This window comes from Phacochoerus africanus, chromosome 1 (assembly GCF_016906955.1).
Source record: "Phacochoerus africanus isolate WHEZ1 chromosome 1, ROS_Pafr_v1, whole genome shotgun sequence".
In the NCBI taxonomy this organism is placed as follows: domain Eukaryota; kingdom Metazoa; phylum Chordata; class Mammalia; order Artiodactyla; family Suidae; genus Phacochoerus; species Phacochoerus africanus.
Window position 1 is genome coordinate 216,264,007 of NC_062544.1, and position 21,435 is coordinate 216,285,441.

Below are 21,435 nucleotides of genomic sequence, written 5' to 3' on the forward strand. Positions count from 1 at the left end.
TAAATAATGCTACCAATGCAGTTCTCAGTAGCACCAGTCACATTTCAAGTGTTTGACAGACACACAGGTCCACTAGCTACATTATTAGACATCACAGACATGGAACATTTCCATCACTGCAGAAGCTCTATGCATAGGGCCGTTCTAGAGTCTTGCCTCAGGGTGCACACGGCCTTCTCAGAGACTCTGTGAGCTGGCAGTTTCATCTCCGGCATGATGACCTACCTTGGTCAAACCCTTGACTAGCTTAGTTCCTCTGGACTGTGCCCTATAACAGGGTCCTGAGACAGCTCAGCCCTTCTCTGCAACAGGGTCCTGAGAGAGCTCTAGGACTTTATGTCAACATTATTTCTTGTGTCCTGAGGTTCCCTCTGTTCATACTTTGGAAATGGAGTTATTTCCCTCAGCTGGTTACATAAGTAATCAATCAAGGTGCTTGCTGACCCTCTGTTAATGATGGAGCATGCTTAGTGTGCTGTGGAAGATACTTAAATCAAGTTGGGAGCTGGAAAGTATACGTTGTGAGGTTTTAGGGCTCTATGATTCTATTTATCTCAATAAAACAGAGTTTGCTTGATGTTCTCCCCTATAAGCTGTCAATAAATATATTCCATTAGGTATTTTGAATGTGTATGTGTGTATGCATATATCTGTCTGTCTCTCTATCTATTGTAGCTTTGGTTGAGGGTGCAGATGATGAGGTAGTTGGGGATGGAGGAAATATTTAGGTTGAAAGAAAACTTTAATGAGATTGGAAACCTAAGGCCCACAGGGAAGAAGGGTTACCCTCAGAGGAACTCTAATGCTAGGATGCCCCACAGTTTTAATGAGGAAAAGCTACTTTTATTTCCTCAAAGCCTGACTATCATTCTGTTTGGGTCTGAAGATGTTGGCAGTTAGGTCCCTCAGGACACCGAGGAGGGACCCTACTGAACAACTGACTTCATCCTCCACTAGGATTTTGGACTATTGTAGAGAAAGAGGGGTGAGTGAGAAAGAAGGATGACAACAGCTGACTGGGAGAGTTTACCAGGCAGTCCCCCACCAGGCGAGATTTTCTGGTCAGCTTTGGCCAGCTTGTTGGGAAGGCCTGCGGTTGGGTACTCATGGCCCTACATGTGCCCCACCTACTTGTTATGGAAATCGTAGATCTCCTGGATGTTGCCAAAGATGATATGCTCCTTATTAAGGATCCCGGGGGGGATCTCCTCCACACCACTGGTCATCTCCCACAGGTAGGTCTGTAAGACAGCAACAGCTCCGTCAGTGGCAAGCACTGCCACAGGGAACACACACAAAACGAAGGGGGCTTTCCAACTTGTGGGGTGAGGCTCAGACTGGGAATGTGTGGAGAGTGTAAAACATGAGCTGGTCAATGAGCAGAACAGAAAGACAGACAGCCTGGGTGCTCCATTATCTTGAACCCTTGCTGGGGAAACTCATGTCCCAGATGTTAGCAAGAACACAAATTACACACACTGATTATATGTGTTTAAGTTTGACTGTGCGTAGGGGGGAAGATGCAGATTTTCAGACTTAAATTCACTGACTGTGTCATGGATTTTATTTTGAATTCAAGTGTCTCCTATGCTTCTTTGGCTGGGTCTAGTTCCAGTCCGAGAAAAGTTCTTTTTCCAGAGCACTTTCAACTCCCATGCACTTATTACTGACTCTGGGAGAAAGACAGCCTCTGGTTGGTTTTTTGTTTGTTTGTTTGTTTCAGGCTCTGGGAGATGACAGAGAGTAGCGGGCTCCTCTCCAGGATTCCATGTGGCAAGGAGGTCATTTTCTTTTCTTTTCTTTTCTTTTTTTTTTGTTTTTTGTTTTTTGTTTTTCTAGGGCTACACCAGTGGCATATGGAGGTTCCCAGGCTAGGGGTCTAATCAGAGCTGTAGCCCCGGCCTACACCACAGCAATGCTGGAACCTTAACCCACTGAGCGAGGCCAACCTCATGGTTCCTAGTCGGATTGGTTAACCACTGAGCCACGACGGGAAATCCCACAAGGAGGTTATTTTCTAACACAGCTGAGAACCGATCACCGCAAAGCTTACCTCTAAGCACTCGTGTAAGTCCCTCACATACGCCTTCTCTGTCTGGAGCAGCTCTGCCATAATGAATCTAGAAGGAAACAAGTGGGCTTTTAGTTGGTTAGACATGTGATATGTTCCCTTCTTTCAAACCTCACTGCCCTCCACCCCCAGCATTGTGACATTCTCGAATGTCCTATTTTTCAACTTTACTGACATACATCCCTTCCTTTGAGTCCCTCTCACTCTGATCATCCTCTCTGTGCCCCTTCAGCAAGCCTGTGCTTGCTAGGTCCATATTCTCACTCCCTTTTCTGCCCCACTTCTATCACGTTGTGATTCTATGCTGATAGGTGTGTGCTCTCAGATACGTGTGTGCGCACAAGTGTGCAGCATCACTCACACTCATTCTCACCAACTAGACATGAACTCAGCTGCCTACATTTCTCTTACAGTTTCCAGGATGGTGATCCCTGTTTAGCAGAATTGCTGATACACACCAAACAGGTTCATGGAACCATAGGTTAAATGAGGTTTAAAAACCACAAACAGATGTCCAAGACACCACTGCCAAGACTGGGGCATGAGCGAATTTTTTCCTGTAGAGCCAGATAGTAAACACTTGTGGGCCATTCAGTCTCTGTCACAACCACTCAGCTTGGCTGCTGCGTGTGAAAGGAGCCACAGACAACATGTAAAAACAAAAATAAGTATGGCTATTTTCCAATAAAATTATGTATGAACAGAAAAGAATTTTGTCTGTTTTTTTACAAATTATTCTTGTTTTGATAGTTTTCAACCATTTAAAAATATAAAAAACAGGGAGTTCCCTGGTGGCTTAGTGGGTTAAGGACCCAGAACTGTCACTGCTGTGGCTTGGATCGCTGCTATGGTGTGGGTTCAATCCCCAGCCTGGGAACTTCTGCATGCCACAGGTGGGGATATATATATATATATTTTTTTTGTCTTTTTGTTGTTGTTGTTGTTGCTATTTCTTGGGCCGCTCCCGCGGCATATGGAGGTTCCCAGGCTAGGGGTTGAATCGGAGCTGTAGCCACTAGCCTACGCCAGAGCCACAGCAACGCGGGATCCAAGCCGTGTCTGCAACCTACACCACAGCTCACGGCAATGCCGGATCGTTAACCCACTGAGCAAGGGCAGGGACCCAACCCGCAACCTCATGGTTCCTAGTCGGATTCGTTAACCACTGCGCCACGACGGGAACTCCCTATATATATTAATAATTTTCAGCTCACATACTATATAAAACAGGCGGTTGGCCAGATCTGGCCTGAGGGCTATAGTGTGGTGACCTCTGGCTTCTTTTTGAATGATTTTTTTTTTTTTTTCCTGGCTGCAGCATACAGCAGCTTGATATGGGATCTCAGTTCTCAGACCAGGGACTGGACCTGGGCTGCAGTGGTGAAAGTGCGAAACCCTAACCACTAGACCACCAGGGAACTCTGAATGACCTCTAGCTTCTAAAGGGTCTATTTCACATCACGAACTGCTATTCATGAAGCTAAGTGTGAGATCTCAAGCACAGCACAAACTAATGATGTCAAGTGACCTCTCTTCAGTCTCCCATAAACAGAAGTTTGTGTTACAAGGTTACATGCCTGCGGTGGGTGCGGGGGTGGGGGTGGGGGGGACTTTTTCCTCCCGGGACTTCTAAACTACACAGTGTACTCGGGAGGGGGTAAACTTAAGGTGTGTGGCCTCACTGTATGCACCTGTGTCATTTTCTTTCTATCCCAAATTTGTATTAGAAATGGTGCCTCCCAGCTGGCCTATGATATGCAATCATTTCTAATCTAGCATGAAGTATATATTTATACATTTATCTTGGATTTCCTATGTCAATTTTTCATAGTACTTCATAATGAGAATCCCTATCTCTGAGAACATTTTGAAGATTAGCTCCTAAGTGTCCCCTATTGGAAATTTCATGAGAAAGGTTAAAGTAAGTAGCACCTGGTCTGAGACTTTTATCTTTGTGGGATTTTCCTTAAAGCAATACATTGTTCTAGCCAGGGCCTTTCTATTAAAGTACTGATTCAAAAAATTCCTGTTTTCAGGAGCTAATGAGCCACTCTCTTACTCTTTTTGACCTCTTGGTAGCGTGGAAAGTGTATGAGCTTTGAAGTCTGACAAACAGGAATTGAATTTGGGCTGCTGTTTACTAGAGGTAGGTTTGCTTCTCTAAGCCCCAGACTCCATACTTATAAATAAAACAGCTGATCACACAGGGCTGCTACAAGGATTAAACAAGATCATGGAAGCAAAGTTCCTAGTCCACTGTAAGTACTTGGTAAACAAGGAAAGACGGAAGATCAGAAGGAACATAATCCCATGTGCTCTGAAAAGTTGTCTTTGATTTTACTGCCTTGCGTTCTGGCACGCTTCTACCTTCTCCTCTTTTCTCCATCTGCTTCCTGCAGTTTTCCCTGTTTTTCTTCATAATTTAGCTCCTCGGCCCTCTACACTGCTTTGTTTTCCTTTCCACCCCCCCCCCCCTTTGCCATCCTCTGGCTAACCGGTGTCTGAGATAGCCCACAGGAAGACCTGGCCACGTGTCATCTTCTCGTTTCCTGACCTGTTCTGGATTGAATGGTGTCTCCCCTCAAATGCATATGTTGTATACCAAGCCCCAGTATCTCAGAATGTGACCTTCTTTAGACATAGAGTCACTGAAGAGGCAGTTAACTAAGATGAGGTCATACTAGAGTAGGGTGGGTCCCCATTCCAAAACGACGAGTGTCCTTAAGAAGGGAAATCTGGGCACAGGTATGTATTCAGGGAAGAAACCATGTGAACCCAAAGGCAGCCCTGTATAAGGCAGGGAGAAAGGCCTGGAGCAGAACCTTCCCTCCCAGCCCTCAGAAGGAATAAACCCCGCCAATACTTTGATTTCAGACTTCTGGCCTCCAGGACTGAGAGACAACACATTTCTGTTGTTTAAACCACCCAGCTGGTCACACTTTGTTACAGCAGCCCACAAAGCAATGCACGTCCCAGATGAAACACCAGCTCTGGCTTCACAGACTAGCCTGAGTTTCTTCAGCTCCAAGGGACCTGTGGTCCTGCAGCACGTATATAAATTCAGCTACAGTGGGCTTCTTAATCTTAGGATACACTAATTTTTTTTTCCAGCATCACTCAAAAGGAATCTTTCAGGATATGCCTCATAAAGCCCTTGCATATCTCTGGCTACATGGAACTGTGTAACAACAATCTAAAGGGAGTAGAGAGATCAAGACACAGTTTGTAAGGCTGACGTGGTTCACGTTCCCTCTGTCCGACGCCCTGTGGTTTTGTGTTAGTGTGAGATGTGGGTGGATGTGTCACATCTGTCCATTCCAACCTCTGTAGGTGGTCATGGGGATACATCAAGGCATGTAAAGGGCCAGGTGGCAGTGAAAACCAAGCACAGCCAGGGGAGCCTGCCAGCTGGGGTGGAAGCCCCGCCCCAGACATACTCTTTCTTCCGGGCTGATTTCCGCTTTTCTTCATTGACCTCGTGGTTGGCATCCCGGAGCTTGACCTCACGATCTGAAAGGCTTGCTGGGATGATGTCCAGCTCTAGGTCCTTGTTATCCTGCACAGAGAGATCGCAGGGGTCACCTTAGAGATGCTTGGGGAAAGGAGCTCCCCGGAGCTGGGGGAGGTGGTGAAGGGGAAAAACAGAGAAAGGTGAAATGGAGAAGGATGAGAAGATGGGCAATCCCACTGCCCGCCACCTGCAAGCACCCTTCTTCATGGGATAATCTTTTTCTCAAATAAGAAAAGTATAAAATATTCAGTTAAATAGGCTCAGGGCTAATATCTACAACAAAGAAAATGAACAAACACATTTAATAATTAGTGTCACATTTCTCTAAGGACTTTGGTCCTGATTAGATACACCACACACACACACATCCAAAATTGATTATTAACCATTAAAAAAGATGTGAAACAGAAATAAAGACATAAGAAAGTTTTCATTGGTCAAGGGAAAACATTAAAAGTAGATATTTTTATTTAAACAAGCAATTTTTCTTAGAAATAGAAAGCTAAATGATAGAACAATTACTGAACTTACTAACTGCCCATCCCTGCTTATTTCAACTACTGTTTGGTATTTATACAGGATGAAAACTCCTAGGGAAAAAAATCTCACAGGTTAAAGCCTAGCAGAGACATTAATTCCCCCAATTTTAGTGGTCTGACGACTTTATTCTCTAGTCTGCTCTGCTTCAGGGCACGGGCCTATTTGAAGATTTAAGAATTAGAAATCCTCAGATTAAACGCCAGCCTGTATTTAGCTCTTAATTCATAGGTTACTGACCCCTATTATAAAGAAGAGATTAAAAGTCAATCTTCCTTTGATTCCTGGCAAATAGTATCTCTTTTCAGTTGAAATGTCAAATAGACTTTACACAAATTGCATCCCTTATTCTTGGATGAGCATTATTATACATACTGGGGACTCTAATCATTTGCTGATTAACGTAATTGGGTGGGAGAGAGTCCTGATGAAGCCAAGATAATGGGTTTAATCCTAAAAGTCAACAGTTAACTCCTATAGCCATTGGTCCTCCAACTGTCCAGCCAGTCTCGCCATATGTAACCAAGGCATGGGGGCGCTGGAGGCCAAGCTTCAGCAAGACCCAGCCCACCATGAGAAAACCACACAAAGCAGGGGCTCTGGAGGTCAACAGCTCGGGAAGAGGCCTCTGTAAACCTAGCTCCCTCCCATGGGGATGGGCAGCAGTACTGAGGCTGTCAGAAGGGAGGCTGTCCCAGATGGACCGCCCCACACCTACCTCTGTGTTGACTCCTAGGGCTTTCTCCAGGGAGTACCGGTACTTTCCCATCCTCAAGGAGAAGTCTCTGTAATGCTTGTCCACCGTGGTCACCCATTTCCTGATCTCTGTGGCATGGATGTGGCCTTTTTCCACAAAGCTATCAGCCAGCTGAATCAGAAGCTTCACCTTCTCCTTTGTTTGCTGCCCCAAAAACGATGGTGGTAAGTTACTAGCTTACTTTTCCTCTCCTGGCCCTTCACCCCATCCCTCTTTCCTTCTCAGAGCAGCCATAGCTACCCCAGAGCCAAACAGCTGAAACCCCCCATGCTTCAGATCCTTCCCCCGTGAATCAGGAATCACAGCAGCACCTACATCACAGGGTTGCCGTGAGCACTGCCCAAGGTCCCAAGGTGGGATGTGTCCAGGACAAGGTACTCACAGCGAGAACTCCTAAGCAATAAACACTAGCCGCAGGATGGTCACGGATGTAAGGCTCTCTTATGTTAATACAGTATTTCATCAGTTTCCAGAGTATGTTAATGTCACATCTGAGACTCCTTTGAGCTTTAAAGCAACCCCAGGAGGCAGGTGGAGGGAGGTGGTGTGAGTCTCTTTGAACTACAGACTGTAAAAGCTGAGGCTTAGAGAGACCTAGGGTTTCTCTAAGTTCACACAACCTGTAAGTGACAGAGCCTGTTTGTCTCTGGCCCATAGTTTCTTGGTCTCTCCCTTCACTGGATTGGCTTGAAGAAGGCTCTCTAAACATTGGTGAATTGGCACTGCCAGGATCTAAATAAATCTAACCAGTAGATTTAAGAGTAAATCTGTCCCTTTTACCACCAGGATGTGTGTGTGTGTGTGTGCGTGTGTGTGTGTGTGTGTGAGAGAGAGAGAGAGAGAGAGAGGAGGGAGGGAGGGAGGGATGTGAATGAAGCTAACATCCATCACAGGGCTAAGTGGGTTAATTTCATTTCTAATAGGAGTGTGTTCAACACCTACTCTGTCTACACTGCTGTGCAGAGGGCTGTGAGGAGAGACTTGGAGGGTAAACAAAAGAAGAGATATCCATTTCCCCTGGATAGTCGCCATCTCTAGAGGAACAGATTTTCACACCCAGTGGTTAAAGAACTCAGGGCACTATATAATTGAAGGTCAAAATAAGAAGTATGTACAGTTAACACTGCAGGAATTTTCAAACAGGAGAGGAATGAAGGTGGGCTGGCAGGGGCAGGAAAGGTCTTATGAGGGAGGTGGGATGTACAGTGGGTGATAGGGAGACGGAAGGGCTATTCCAACAAGCAAACGTTTGTTCATTTTTTATCTTATGTTTGGGTTTTGAAACTCTACACTTAATCTTAGCCAAAAGGCTGAGAAGCGATGGGTTTTGAAACTCTAAAACATATCAGAAAAGTCTGATTGATTTTAAGAGAATTCTGAGAGGTCATCTTTCACCTTTTCAACTGGGGGAGAGTAGATCCAAGGTTTGGATCATGCTACGACCTGGATGACTGAGGGAAACTGAGGCAGAGTATCACTGGCACGACAGCAGAACAGAGAGAAGAGCCTTGCTTTCTTCATGTCACCACCCTCACCCTGACATTCCCAGGCTCATCTACAGCTCCTCCCATGAGAGACCGACCCTCTCAAGAAATGCCATAGGAAGAGAGCTCCTGGCCAGAGAGGCACGCGGGCAGGATGTGGCCACCACAAAGCCAGGGGTCTGGCTCTCCAGCAACTCACTCAATACGCCTGTCTCAGGACAGTGGGCTGGTCCCCAAGGCTGGGAGACAAGGGGCCAGAGGGGCTTTGGTATATAGAAAAGAAGCTGGTTATGAGGTCAGGAGAAACACCTCTTTAACTATGAAAAGGCAAAGAACAATATCACTGGGAATCAGTTAAGAAAAGATACCTGGTATCCCAGGGGCTTCTATCTTACAGCATTTAGGGCTTCCTCCACCTCACTCCTCAATAAAAACCCAATTTTTCTCTGGTTTGGTATTTACTAAAAACAGAGATTAATTTTTGCAGCTATAATCAAGGAATCCATCATTAGGGGTTCCCATTGTGGCTCAGTGGCTTCATCTTTGTGAGGATGTGGGTTCCACCCCTGGCCTTGTGCATGGGTTAAGGATCTGGCGTTGCTGTGGCTGTAGCGTAGGTCACAGCTGCAGCCCTGATTCAACACCTAGCTGCAGGTGAGACCATAAAAAGGAAAAAAAAAATCCATCTTTATATAAAAGTCTTGGAAATACATATATATTCTCTGCTCTTGGTCAAGAGACTTGAGCAAGAGATGGGAGTGTTATTAGCCAACTGGTAGCAGCAATCCTACCAGAACAGCCCTATCGAGGAAATTACAACCTGAAGCATTAAAACTCTGCTTCAGAGTCCACGAGGAGAATGGCTTGTGAGTGACAGCATGCCAGGTATGTGTGGAACCCAGAAGAGCAAAAGGAGCAGCACAGACAAGCCCTTCCCCATGTGGCCTCACCCGCCTCTGTGACTGTCTCCACTGCTCTCTGTGGCCCCTCAATTCCAGCCCTGCTGAACCTTACCTGCCCCGCCCCCTGCTGTGGTCAGAGGCTCCTCCTAGTCCCTGCTTTCAAGCCTTTCCTCCCCACAATCAGAGGGAAGACACCCTTCCCAGTGTAACTTCCCCGTTGTTATTTATGCATCTTCCTCCCTAGACCATTCACTTCTAAGAAGTAAGCAAGATGCCTCGTTCATTTGTATCTTTGATATCTAGCAGGCATACCATAAGTGTTGAATAAAAGGATGAGTGAGTAAATATTGTGCTTAGAGGTAAGTAAAGCTAGACCAACAAGAACTGAGGGAAGAATTTGATGAGAAGATTTAACCCATGAACTGGACCCCAGCCATGCCCACAGCCCCTGCTGAGCAGTCTGACATAACCTCTTACATGTGGGTGACTCTAGTGGCACCATGTGACCTGCCACATGCCTGGCCACCGCTGATGAAATGAGAGGTGAAACTTGTTCCACAAGGACAGCCTGTCGATATGCAGCCAGTGAATCCCAGGTGTCCTAGAGGCTCTGACTGAAGAGGGATGAGGGCAACATTCAGAGCCGATCAAGGTTTTTTTTCCTGGGGATGTGAATGTGGAGACAGGGACTGGGTAGCTGGTTGCAGAGCAGAAGTGAAAACAAGCAGTGGAGAAGAGAGAAAGGAAGCTGAATGACAGCAGTGGTGGGTACGTTCCCGGGTCCCTGTGACGAGTGGGCCAGGCAACGTAGCTGCTGAGACCCGGGTGATGCCCCAGTGTCCATCTCCAGAGGTGAGACTAGGCCACGTGTCTTGTTCTTCCCACTGGGCTGAGTCATTCAGCTTTGGCTGGGCTCCCGGGAGGTCCAGCCACATAGTTTCCATCTTCTTTATTTCTCCATACAGCCAGACACTATCTTTTCCCCTTTGTTAACTTAAGCTGGCTTGAAACTCAAATCTTGCCACCAAGAAGAGTGACTTTTATAGACTGACAGGTTGGGGGTCAGATGGTGGAGGTGCTTGCATGTTACGTTCAGAAATGTGGACATGATTTTGTGGACAAAGAGAACCTCTGGGGAATAGAATTCATTTGGGCCTGAACATTTGGAACTGACATCTCACTTATCTTGGGCTTCTTGTGTCCCCTAAAGTCCATTTGTCCTTTCATTTTGAATTCTATGTTATCTACTGGAAAAGACAGTAGTTCCAATTTTCTATTTTTTATCTTCCTTCTTCTTCTTCTTTTTTTTTTTTTTTTTTTTTTTTTTGCCACACTTGTGGCATGTGGAAGTTCCTGGGCAAGGAACTGAACCTGTGCCACAGCAGTGACAACGTCAGATCCTTAACCTGCTGAGCCACCAGGGAACTCCGTTTCCTTCCTTCCTTTGATCAGTTAACATGATACCATCTTCCCCTACTCTGAATATAGTTTGTAAAAAGGCCTCTCAGTGTCTTTAGCGCATTTCACAAGTTCTTATGATTTAACTGTGATATAATTCTTATAATCTCATTACAAGCTTCCAAATGGCCTTTCATTGCTGATGTGCCTAGTACTCCCTGATACATTCTTGGTAGGTATGGAATTACTGAGCTCCCTGTGTGGGTAAACAGTTTCTTGAGATATATCTTCATATTCATTCCACGGGAGGGAAGAGTCTGTCATTCGATGTGAAAAACTAAGCCTTTCAGAAATGTCTGTCACACATGAGCTATATTCCTCTCAAGAGTCTCAGCTATAGAAACATGCCCACCTTTTATCTGACCTGTTTAGATTCTATTTTTCTCATAGAAAGGGCCTCTCTGATAAGCCCAGTATTCTCTTTGCTGGCGATCTGAATTCCAAGACATAATTCAGTTCAGCTAAGGCTCCAGTCACTTTCATTATCACTTAATTCTCTTCTGTTAAGAAGAATTAGTCCAGTTTATCTCCTAGCTTCTTTTACTTTCAGAGATAACATTATCAGTTTAAAAAAGTATCTTCTCAACCTCATTACTCATTGAGAAATGCAAATAAAACCACAAGGAGATACCACTTCACACGCTCTAGCATGGCTCTACACAAAAGACAGGCGATAACCAGTGCTGGAGAGGGTGTGGAGAAATCAGAACTCTTATACAAGGCTGGTGGGAAAGGAAAACGGTGGAAATGGTTTGGAAAACAGTTTGGCATTTCCTCAAAACTTTAAACATAGAGTCGCCACAGGGCCCAGCCCAGTCATTCTACCCTCAGGTATGCACGTAAGAAAAATGAAAACATATGGTCACACCAAAACTTGTACACAAATGTTCACAGCAACACTGTTCCGAGTAGCCAAAAACTGGAAACAATCCAAATGTCTATCTACTGATGAATGGACAAACAAAATGTGATATATACATACAATGGACTAATATTCGGTCATATGAAGGAATGGTGTACCGATACATGCTACCACATGAATGAATCTTGAAAACAAGCTAAGTGAAAGAAGTCAGAAATAAAAGGCCTTGTAGTAGGAAATTCCATGATTCCATTTACATGAAGTGTCCAAAAGACACAAATTCATAGAGACTGAAAGTAGACTAGGGGTTGCCAGACACAGAGGGGAGGTGAAAAGGGGAGGGACTGCTGATGGATGTGGGCTTTATTCTAGGGTGATGAAAATGTTCTCGAACTAGAGAGTGACAGTGGTTTCACAGCCTTGTGAATGTATGAAAAACCACTGAAGAGAAAAAAGTGGAAAACAGAAGAATCTAAAATGCTTTTGCCATTAGAAGAAAGAGAGTTCTTCCAGATGCCAGGATGATTCAGCTTTCCTATCACCATGGGCCTTGACCCCTTATAAATTTTGAAACCTATAATAGGAAAATATAATTTGCATTCTTTCTTCTAACCGGATTGTTTACAGCATACCACAACAAGAAAATTTTGTTTTCCTCTTATTTTGGCCCCAGTTCTCGTTGTCTTATTTTTATTCTTACATTTGTGTATTGCTATAGAGAAAGTACCTTTTTATATTCAGGGGTTCTTCTACTTTATTTGTTTTCTCTGGAACAGCATACAATAATTCAGTATACTCAACTATACTCTATTGCTCCGTTCAATCACGAGGTCCACTGTACTACTGTCTTGTGGTTTAAGGTCAATTTGGTTTCCATTTCAAATTCACTTTATTGGTTATAAAGATTGAAACCCAAGAGGGCTGCTTAAAAGAGGGCTGCTTCTATGAAGTGGCACTGGGGTGGGGCAGGAGGCTATTGCCTTTCATCAGAATCTCCCCAGCTGGATTTGTTATCGTGTAGATATTCTCAGAATGAATAGTCCTGAGACAAGGAAATGAGAGACGGGAGGATGAAATCCCATTAACAGAAATACTTAAGAGGGAAAGAGAACAGAGAGAGAGCCAAAGTAAAAGAATCATATTAAACAGAGATTTGGGGAGGAAGGTTGTTGAAATCTACCCAAACTTCTTTTTCCTTATGTTTTCAAATATTGGTAGCCTCTCTTCAATGCTTAAGATACAGTCAGGGAAGTGAATACAGTGTGGTCCTTGTCCTTTGGGATCTTGCTGGCTCGTACAGGAGACAATGCTGCACACACATTACTGGAGAACAGGTTGGTCCATGCCAAGTGACTTATAGGTGATACGGACAATGGCTGCAATGCAAGGAGGGGCAAGGTCATATCCTAGCATGTAAGCAGGACCTCAGGGGAGGCGGCACTGATGTGACAAGGTGAGATCTTTTTAAAAACTACAAACTAGAGGGAAGGGAAGGCTATACTAAGCAGAGAAATAGAAAAGATACACAGGCAAAAATGCAAATGATGTATCTCTCAGAGGGTAAGAACATGTATCCATTCAGCTGGCACATAAAAGTGAAGTCAGAAAGAGAAAGACAAATGCCATATGATTTCACTTATATCTGGAATCTAATATTTGGCACAAACAAAGGTTTCCACAGAAAAGAAAATCATGGACATGGAGAACAGATTTGTGGTTGCCAAGAGGGAGGAGGACTGGCAATTTGGGGTTAATAGATGCAAACTATTGCCTTTGGAGTGGGTAAGCAATGGGATCCTGCTGTATAGCACTGGGAACTATGTCTGGCCACTTGTGATGGAGCATGACAATGTGAGAAAAAAGAATGTATACATGTATGTGTGACTGGGTCACCTTGCTGTGCAGCAGAAAATTGACAGAACGCTGTAAATCAGCTATAATAGAAAAATAAAAATCACTACTAAAAATTTACATAAATGAATAACTGAAGATACAGCTGGGCAGTAAGGTGGCATGGTTGTAGACGTTGTTGAGTGTTAGCGCTGGAGAATCAGTAGAGCTCTTAAGCTGGGTGATACAATGACCAAAGTAGTATTTTAGGGATGAACACCAATAAAGGGCAGGATGGACGGAAGGAAGGAAAGGCCAAAAGCATGGAACTTAATTCAAGTGATAACAGTGTCAGTAGAAAAGAGGAAGAAGATTGTACAGGAAGGATGAATTAAATGAGCTACATGATCCTCCACGTCTCCACTTTGGTGATGGACAGACTCTGATTGTAGCAAGTTCTGGGTATCTGCTGTGATCCACCTTATGTGAGTATGAATACCAGTGAATCTATTCAGCCTATTAATGGTTCATTGCTGACACTCTTTGGAGAGGGGCAGAAGGATGCAAAGTGGGTCATTCAAAACCATTTTCACTTGGTGTTCCCGTCATGGCGCAGTGGTTAACAGATCCAACTAGGAACCATGAGGTTGCGGGTTCGATCCCTGCCCTTGCTCAGTGGGTTAAGGATCCAGTGTTGTCATGAGCTGTGGTGTAGGGTGCAGATGGAGCTTGGATCCCATGTTGCTGTAGGCAGGTGGCTACAGCTCCGGTTAGACCCCTAGCCTGGGAAACTCCATATGCCGCGGGAGTGGCCCAAGAAATGGCAAAAAGACAAAAACAAACAAACAAACAAAAAACCATTTTCATTTGGACTTGAAAAGAGTTCCGCACCCCTGCCACCTTCCTAGTGTTGTTTGCTCTAGTTGGTCTTGAAATGGATCTCTTATCTCAAATGGGTTGAAAAGGCCCCAAAGCTTACAGGTGTGCAGGGGAATGCCACCCCCGCCCCCTGCCCCACTATCAAGAGTTCATAGTGTAGGATTCCCAAAGTGGATAACCATTTCTGAAATGTCAGCTAAGGGCCTAATTTTGTTGCAGCAAATTAGAGACTCTCCCTAGTGTCGAAGAACCGATGGGAGAGACAGGCATGAATGTGCTCCCCCTTGACTCCCACAAAGGGAGCTCCCATCCTGGGAAGACCATCTGCCATGTGTGGAAGTGATGCCAAGGATGGTCCTCCACAGCATGGAGCCCAGAGTGAGGGATCAGGAGGCTACAAAGAGGGAACTGAGATAAGATTTCACTCAAACTCAAAGGTCCTCAGATTAAATCCTGGCTGGGAAAACAGAGGAAAATAAGACTCCCTCCTATGACAGCATTCTCCACCTCAGAGTGAATGGGGGTTTGAGGATGGTACAGGCACCAGTGCACATCCTGCTTCCCAGAGACCCCAGCCTGGCTCATTTGTAGGGCAAAGCCAGAGGGAAGTCATCAGCTCCAGAACCTGCTTTGTGAACTCACCCAGGGCCCCTGGCCCTTCCCATAAGCTGGGCTTCCCAAGGCATTCAAATTTCAAGAATGTGTGGCTGGGTGCAGATGTTCACACACACCAGGTACATTTCACGTGAACATTTTCCCCTGCCTTGTTTGATCTGAAAGAACATAGCAGATTCCAGAACCTGGAGCACGAGGATGACTCCTATTTGGAAGCACGTGTATAGGAGCTGACTTCCTACATACAGAGACTCTACCCAGCAGTTGCAACGTTTTGGATGTTCAGGTTTCAGGGGAGATGATCCTACCCGTGCATCCTCCCCACTGCTGCTCTTGCCTCTGTAGTCAAGCATTTCTGGTCCAGAGGCTGTTCTCCCTCCCACAGTGTCAAACTGGCCGGACTGCAGGGTGCTGGGGATGGGGAGGACTCTGGGATGCTTCCTACCTTGGCAGGAACCCTGAACTCCCCATATTCTTTCAGCAGTTCCTGAGTCTCCTCTGTGGTCTCCCCGGTGGAGGTATGTGTTGAGAGGTAATATTCACCTGTTTCCTGGATCCAGTCTAGCGCCTGTGGGAGGAAATGAATGAACCCCTGAGTGGCCCCCAAAGCCAGCTGTTAGTAGGAAAACATGCCATGCTCCCAGGTAAATGTTTGTGGTTTCACACAACATGATGGAACCAGGAAATGCTGGCAGGATTCATTCAGCACGTAGCTTGGAAGGTGACTTTATGAATGTGCCCTCCCCGTTAGATATGGAACACCCCGCCCACAAAGAAAGGGTCTTGCCCATTAGACTGGGGACTCATCTAGGCCAGGCCCAGTGTCACCCATGAGTTAGGGGCAATCTTCCCTGAGCATCTCTTCCTAACTCCTGGTACCAAAGTCTGAAGGGAGTGCTTGGTGAAGGCTGAATGGCTGGAGCCTGTCCTCTGCTTTCTTCATCCCCGCCTCCCCACCATCTCTGCTTTGACTGATGCTATGGCCCTCTTCTGGAATGTCCCAAGTCTTGGTCATTTGGGCCTCTGTATGGTCTCTAAAACAGAGGTGAAACCAAGGAAAGCTCTCAACATACCTGCTTAGCGCTTCGCTCGAATACCACGTATTGCTGGCACTGGTCTAACCGCCGCTTCTTCAAGGTCCAGAAGTGCAGGACACGGTTCTCCCTCTGTAACAGCTCACTCAGGATGGCTGCAAGGCAGAGAGATGGGCACTGGTCACAGCAAGTCCCTGAACAAATCTGACCAGCTGCTTTGGCCTAACATCTGAGGCCCCAGATAAGTGCAACCTTCGAGCCTCCCTATAGGACTAATTGAGGCACCAGAAGCAAGGGAATAATAGCTTGGTCCATAGAGAATTTGCCAGAGGAGAGAAAGATCAGGGAGACTGGGGGAGGCCCTGTTGACGAGGGGAAGAGGATGACCCTGATTTTCTTCACACTAAAGCTAGTCCTTGATGATAAGAGACTTTGGGAAGTATCGGTCCAGAAAACAATAACTCAACTGGCTCCTTGGAGCCTATGAAGAGTGAATGGACTGAACAGGAATCCCAGCCACTCTCGAGGTGTTCTAGGAGAGTGCTGGAAGGCAACAGTGGCATCAGGACAGGGGAAACTGCTATACTCTCTGCCCTATACAAGAGGCTGTAGAGCCTAAATTTTAAATTGTGGGCACAGGGAAGCTGTGTTGGAATCATATTATCATGGAATCATATCTTTGGGCCCAAACGCCCATACTGGTTTGGAACTGATCATAAGAAAAGCTCAGGAGTTCCTGTGGTGGCACAGTGGAAACGAATCCGACTAGGAACCATGAGGTTGCGGGTTCGATCCCTGGCCTCGCTCAATGGGTTAAGGATCCAGCGTTGCCATGAGCTGTGGTGTAGGTCACAGACACAGTTTGGATCAGGCGTGGCTGTGGTGTAGGCCGGAGGCTACAGCTCTGATTCGACCCCTAGCCTGGGAACCTCCATATGCTGCGGGAGCGGCCCTAGAAAAGGCAAAAACACACACAAAAGAAAAAGGCTCAGAGCTATTCCCGTGTTATCTCTAATGATGGTGAGTGTGAGGACATACATAAGGCATGGAGCACACGGCCACATACCGCAGGCGTTCATCCATGTCATCTCCCTCCCCTACTTCTCCTGCTGTTCCAGAAGCAGCTGGCTACCTGGATAGATTTCCTATGTGTTTAACAGTATGCGCTAAGCGTGAAGCAATCAAATTTATTTTGCACTGCTTGCCTCCTGCTAACTATACTAAATACTAATATAATACACAATGATGCTATGAAAAATGAACACTTATTAAGTACTCACTATGTGGCAGGCACATATTTTCACAGCACCCCAGGATTCATGTACCATTATTATCTCCATTCTCCAGATGAAGAAACTAGGGCTTAGAGAGACTAGGTAATTTTCCCAGGATCATTTGGATAGAAAGGGGTGGGGCTGTTAGACTTCTAAGCCTGAATCCTTAGCCACTTTGGTCTCCTGGGTTACTGTGGCTGAAAAGCATAAGTTACTGTGAACTACAAAAGGGCATGAACCAAATTGCAGTGCTTTTACTTAGGTTTTTGTTGTTGTTGACGCTATGTACTTTTAATGCCCCGTGGAATTCTGGCTCTCTAAGGACAGAATCTCTCTCTCCTCCCTTAGCTCTCAGCCTCCCATTATTCAGCTCTCCCTGTATCTATGCCCTTATCATGGAACTTCTTAGTTCCTTCCCAAAGAGACAAAGTATATTTCCTCACCCTTCCCCCACTTCTCCCTCCCCATCTTGTGCTCAGTCATGTGACTGGCTTTGGCAAATGGGTTGTTAATAGATAGGACACAGGTAGGGGCTTGAAGTGTGCTTGAGCATTTGACTTTGCCCCATGTACCTCTGTCATCACCACTATAAGACGTTCTCCTGGGTAACCACTGCCCCTTCAACCAGGGTCCCAGAATTAATCTGCAAGGAGCGCATAAGAAGTCACTCTGTAGTGAAGGGGCCAAACCAGCCACGTCTTCAGTGTCAAGCAGAACCGCGTAGCTGAGCCAGCCAAGACAGCTGGTTCCCAGACAATGCAGTCACTTGAACAATAAATGCTTACAACTGTAGGCCACTGAACTCTTTAGGTTGTTATGCAACAATTATTGCTCCTTGGTGGCTTAGCAGGTTAAGGTCCGGTGGTCTCACTGCTGTAGCTTGGATCACTGCTGTGGCATGGATTTGATCCCTGGCCTGGAAATTTCCATGTGCCATGCACCACCCCTGCAAAAAAAAAAAAGTGGCACTGGTTTTGGGTCCAGGCAGCAGGTGGAAAGGAAATAGATATAGGAAGATTGTAGGTCCCCGCTCAAGTGGAAGCTTCAAATGGGCAAAATCAGTGAGCATCTGTGTTTCCTTGAGTCTTTCCCTACTAGTCAGAGCTTTGTTCACTGAACTTTGTTCCCTCTATGGTGGCTGAGGGAATCAACCCAGATCAGGTGAAAATTCCTAATGAGTTTCTGGTCTCATTTTTGCTCCTTCTTGAAAGCTTTTCTGTGGGTAAACCCTGACTTGGCCCTATAAGGGTGCAGCACATGCCGCTTTCTCAGGGTGGCCCTCACCTGGCACACTGGGGAGGAGGTGGGATGTGTGCCACTGGCCTCACCCACGCTGCCACCTGCATTTGGATGTCAGAACATATGCTTTGAAAAAGATGCAGGAAGGTGACATGTCTGCCACCCACAGGGCCCCTGGACCACAAACTAGGTAGAACATCTGGAAAAGGAATCCTATTTCCTGGTTCTCTGTAGGCAACATTGATTCCTAAGTTTAATTCTTCCCAGTGGCCTCTGATCTGCCCACCTCCTGAGCTCTCTGAGCAAGAGAGAGGCTCTTACTGAAAGAGATCAGAGCCTCCCACTGTCCCCACCATAGTTTCCAGGCCTGTCCCCATGCCTCACTCCAGGTCTGTGTCGTTTCCCTCCCCAGCTTTGGTCTCCGGGGTTGTATTTCTCTGCTGTGTCAAGACGACATTGGTGAAATTCCTCACCCACTCAAAGGCTAATTTCTGCAAGGTCCAGAGTAAGCAATTCCACCGATAATCATTTAAGCTTATTGTGGTTGGTCAGCTAATGAGCAGTTTTAAAGGTTACCGATTTTTTTTTTATACAATTATAGATTTTATAGCATTCAGAGAAATATTAAAGATTATCTAAACCACTATTTTTCTAAACTTTATATGCACAAAAATCGCCTGGTTGGGGTGGGATGGAGGAGCTCTTGCCAAAATCCAGATTTTGACTTGGTAGATTTAAGTGGGCCTAATACTGTGTTTCTTATAAGCTCCCAAGTGATGTTGATGCTTCTGGTCTGGGGATTGTATTTTTAATTGTTAATGTTTTTATTTTTATTAAATTTTATTTTTAATAATCAATAAAATATTTTTAAAAGAATTTTAAAATAATTTTTAATATACTTTTAATACAAATTTTAATTTTTTAATTAAAAATGCAGAATTCCCATTGTGGCTCAGCAGGTTAAGGACATGACATTGTCTCTGTGAGGATGTGGGTTCAACTCCAGGCCTCACACAGTGGGTTAAGCATCAGATTTGGCATTGCTGTGGCTGTGGTGTAGGCTGGCGGCGCAGCTCCGATTCTACCCCTAGCCTGGGAACTTCCATATGCTGCAGGTGCGGCTGTAAAAAGAAAAAAGAAAATTGAAATTTTTAAAGCTTAACCAATATGCAATAAAACCAGGATTAGAATGCAGTTTGATGTTTCTCAGTCTATGTCTCCTTCCCAGGCTATAAGATACCTCAGTCTTACGCTGTTCAATATGTTAGTCACATTTCACTAATACATTTAAATTGATTGATAGTCAATGGAAGTTAACATTTAGTTCCTCGGTCGCATTAGGCACATTTCAAATGCTCAGCAGCCACACGTGACTAGCGGCTATGATACTGCCCAGCATAGAAATGTATAAATAGACCACTTGTTATTTCAGAAAATTCCATTAGTGCTGCTCTAGACTCTAAAAGCAAAAGTTTGGGGGAAATTTTATCATCATTTTTCCATTCCAAATCTTGCTGCTTGATGAATGGCCACTGCCCTAAATCCCACATCACAGTTTTTCCTTTTGAAGAAGAACCAGGAAACGTGAGGTTGCGTGAAGAGCAGGTATGCAGGCTCTGGCCCGTGTGGCTGAAGTGGCTTGAGGCTGGCAGGGTTCAGACTGACCTTTCACTTGCTGCTCAGGTCCTCGGGTGTGGCTGGCGGCACTGGGCATGCTGACGTTGTTCCTGTGGATGTACTTGAGAAAGACCTCAGCGTTCCGCCGCGCCAGGGTGCAAGCCTGAGAGAGACAAGGTGTGAAGCCCCACGTGTCAGTCCTGGTCCAGCGGGGGGTGTGATCTAAGACACTGGAGAAGGGGTGTTGGTGGTGAGGTTTCTGGGGCTCTGTGGGAGCCCACCTTTGGTTTGTGGACACTCCAATTCCAATGCAAGGCTCACTCTTTTACCGAGTCCAGAAAAGTTCCCTGTGCCTCTCCCCTTTCTCTCACAGCCAAACCCCAGAAATGAGCCACCCCTTGACAACTACATGTGGATTCAGCATGACTATGGTTTACCCCCAGGCTGGTTCCCTCTGCCACCAGAAGGCCTTGGATGTGACCACTGGTATAAGCGGTATGTGACCACGTGAACATTAGCTTACGTTAGACTTGAGAAGACAGGCTGAGTAATCGAACCTGTTGATTACAAATCTAAATGGAAATTACATTTTAAAAACGTCTATGTCAGACGCACAGACATAGAGAACAGACTTGTGGTTGCCAAAGGGGGAGGGGGAGGGGGAGGGAGTGGGATGGACGGGGAGTTTGGGGTTAGTAGATGCCAATTACATTGAGAATGGATAAGCAAGGAGGTCCTGCTGTACAGCACAGGGAGCTATATCCAGTCTCTTGGGATAGACCATGATGGAAGATAATTTAAGAAAGGGAATGTAGATACATGTATGACTGGATCACTTCCTATATAGCAGAAACTGGCACACCACTGTAAATCAAATATACTTTAATTAAAAAAAACCTTATTTGTCCATCAAACCCACCCCTTCCTCTACGATGCTAATAAACATCCTATTGCTGGGAAATATCTATCGTGTAAAGCAGTAAGTGCCACTGTACCACCCTCTTAAGACTCACAAGAGGAGTGGGTGGCAGAGAGGACAGGTCTGTCCCATGCTGTTGTACCCAGGGAGCAGGCAGAAGCCCAGCAAGGACAGGAGTCATGAAGCAAGTCAGGGCTAGAATTTACATCTACTGACAGAGTTCTTCTAGTTTCTCTCAAGGCCAGAGATTTTCTGAATTTCTTTAAAAGCAGTATTTTTCCTAAAGTAATACATGCGAGTCCGTTAATTTTCCACAGTTTTCAGAATTAAATCATCTCTAGGCAAAACTGTTAACTTTTAAACCTTCTTACACTTAGCATCTGATTCTACAAATTATATGGTAAAAAGTTCTTTTAAATGTTGCATTAGCAATAGCAGCTTCTGGG

At 45.4% G+C, this 21,435-nt stretch overlaps 1 protein-coding gene across 4 annotated transcripts in view; it reads right to left on the minus strand.

The window, feature by feature from the left end:
- KALRN (kalirin RhoGEF kinase) overlaps positions 1 to 21,435 on the minus strand; it is a 697,683-nt gene that overhangs the window by 265,645 nt on the left and 410,603 nt on the right. For all 4 annotated transcript variants that reach the window (XM_047790542.1, XM_047790550.1, XM_047790490.1 and 1 more), the window contains exons 19-25: positions 20,119 to 20,233; positions 15,980 to 16,095; positions 15,352 to 15,474; positions 6,838 to 7,020; positions 5,509 to 5,627; positions 2,054 to 2,120; positions 1,132 to 1,241 (exon numbers count right to left, since the gene is read on the minus strand). In XM_047790542.1, coding sequence (XP_047646498.1) covers positions 1,132 to 1,241; positions 2,054 to 2,120; positions 5,509 to 5,627; positions 6,838 to 7,020; positions 15,352 to 15,474; positions 15,980 to 16,095; positions 20,119 to 20,233 — 833 coding nt within the window. The remainder of the gene's footprint in view (positions 1 to 1,131; positions 1,242 to 2,053; positions 2,121 to 5,508; positions 5,628 to 6,837; positions 7,021 to 15,351; positions 15,475 to 15,979; positions 16,096 to 20,118; positions 20,234 to 21,435) is intronic.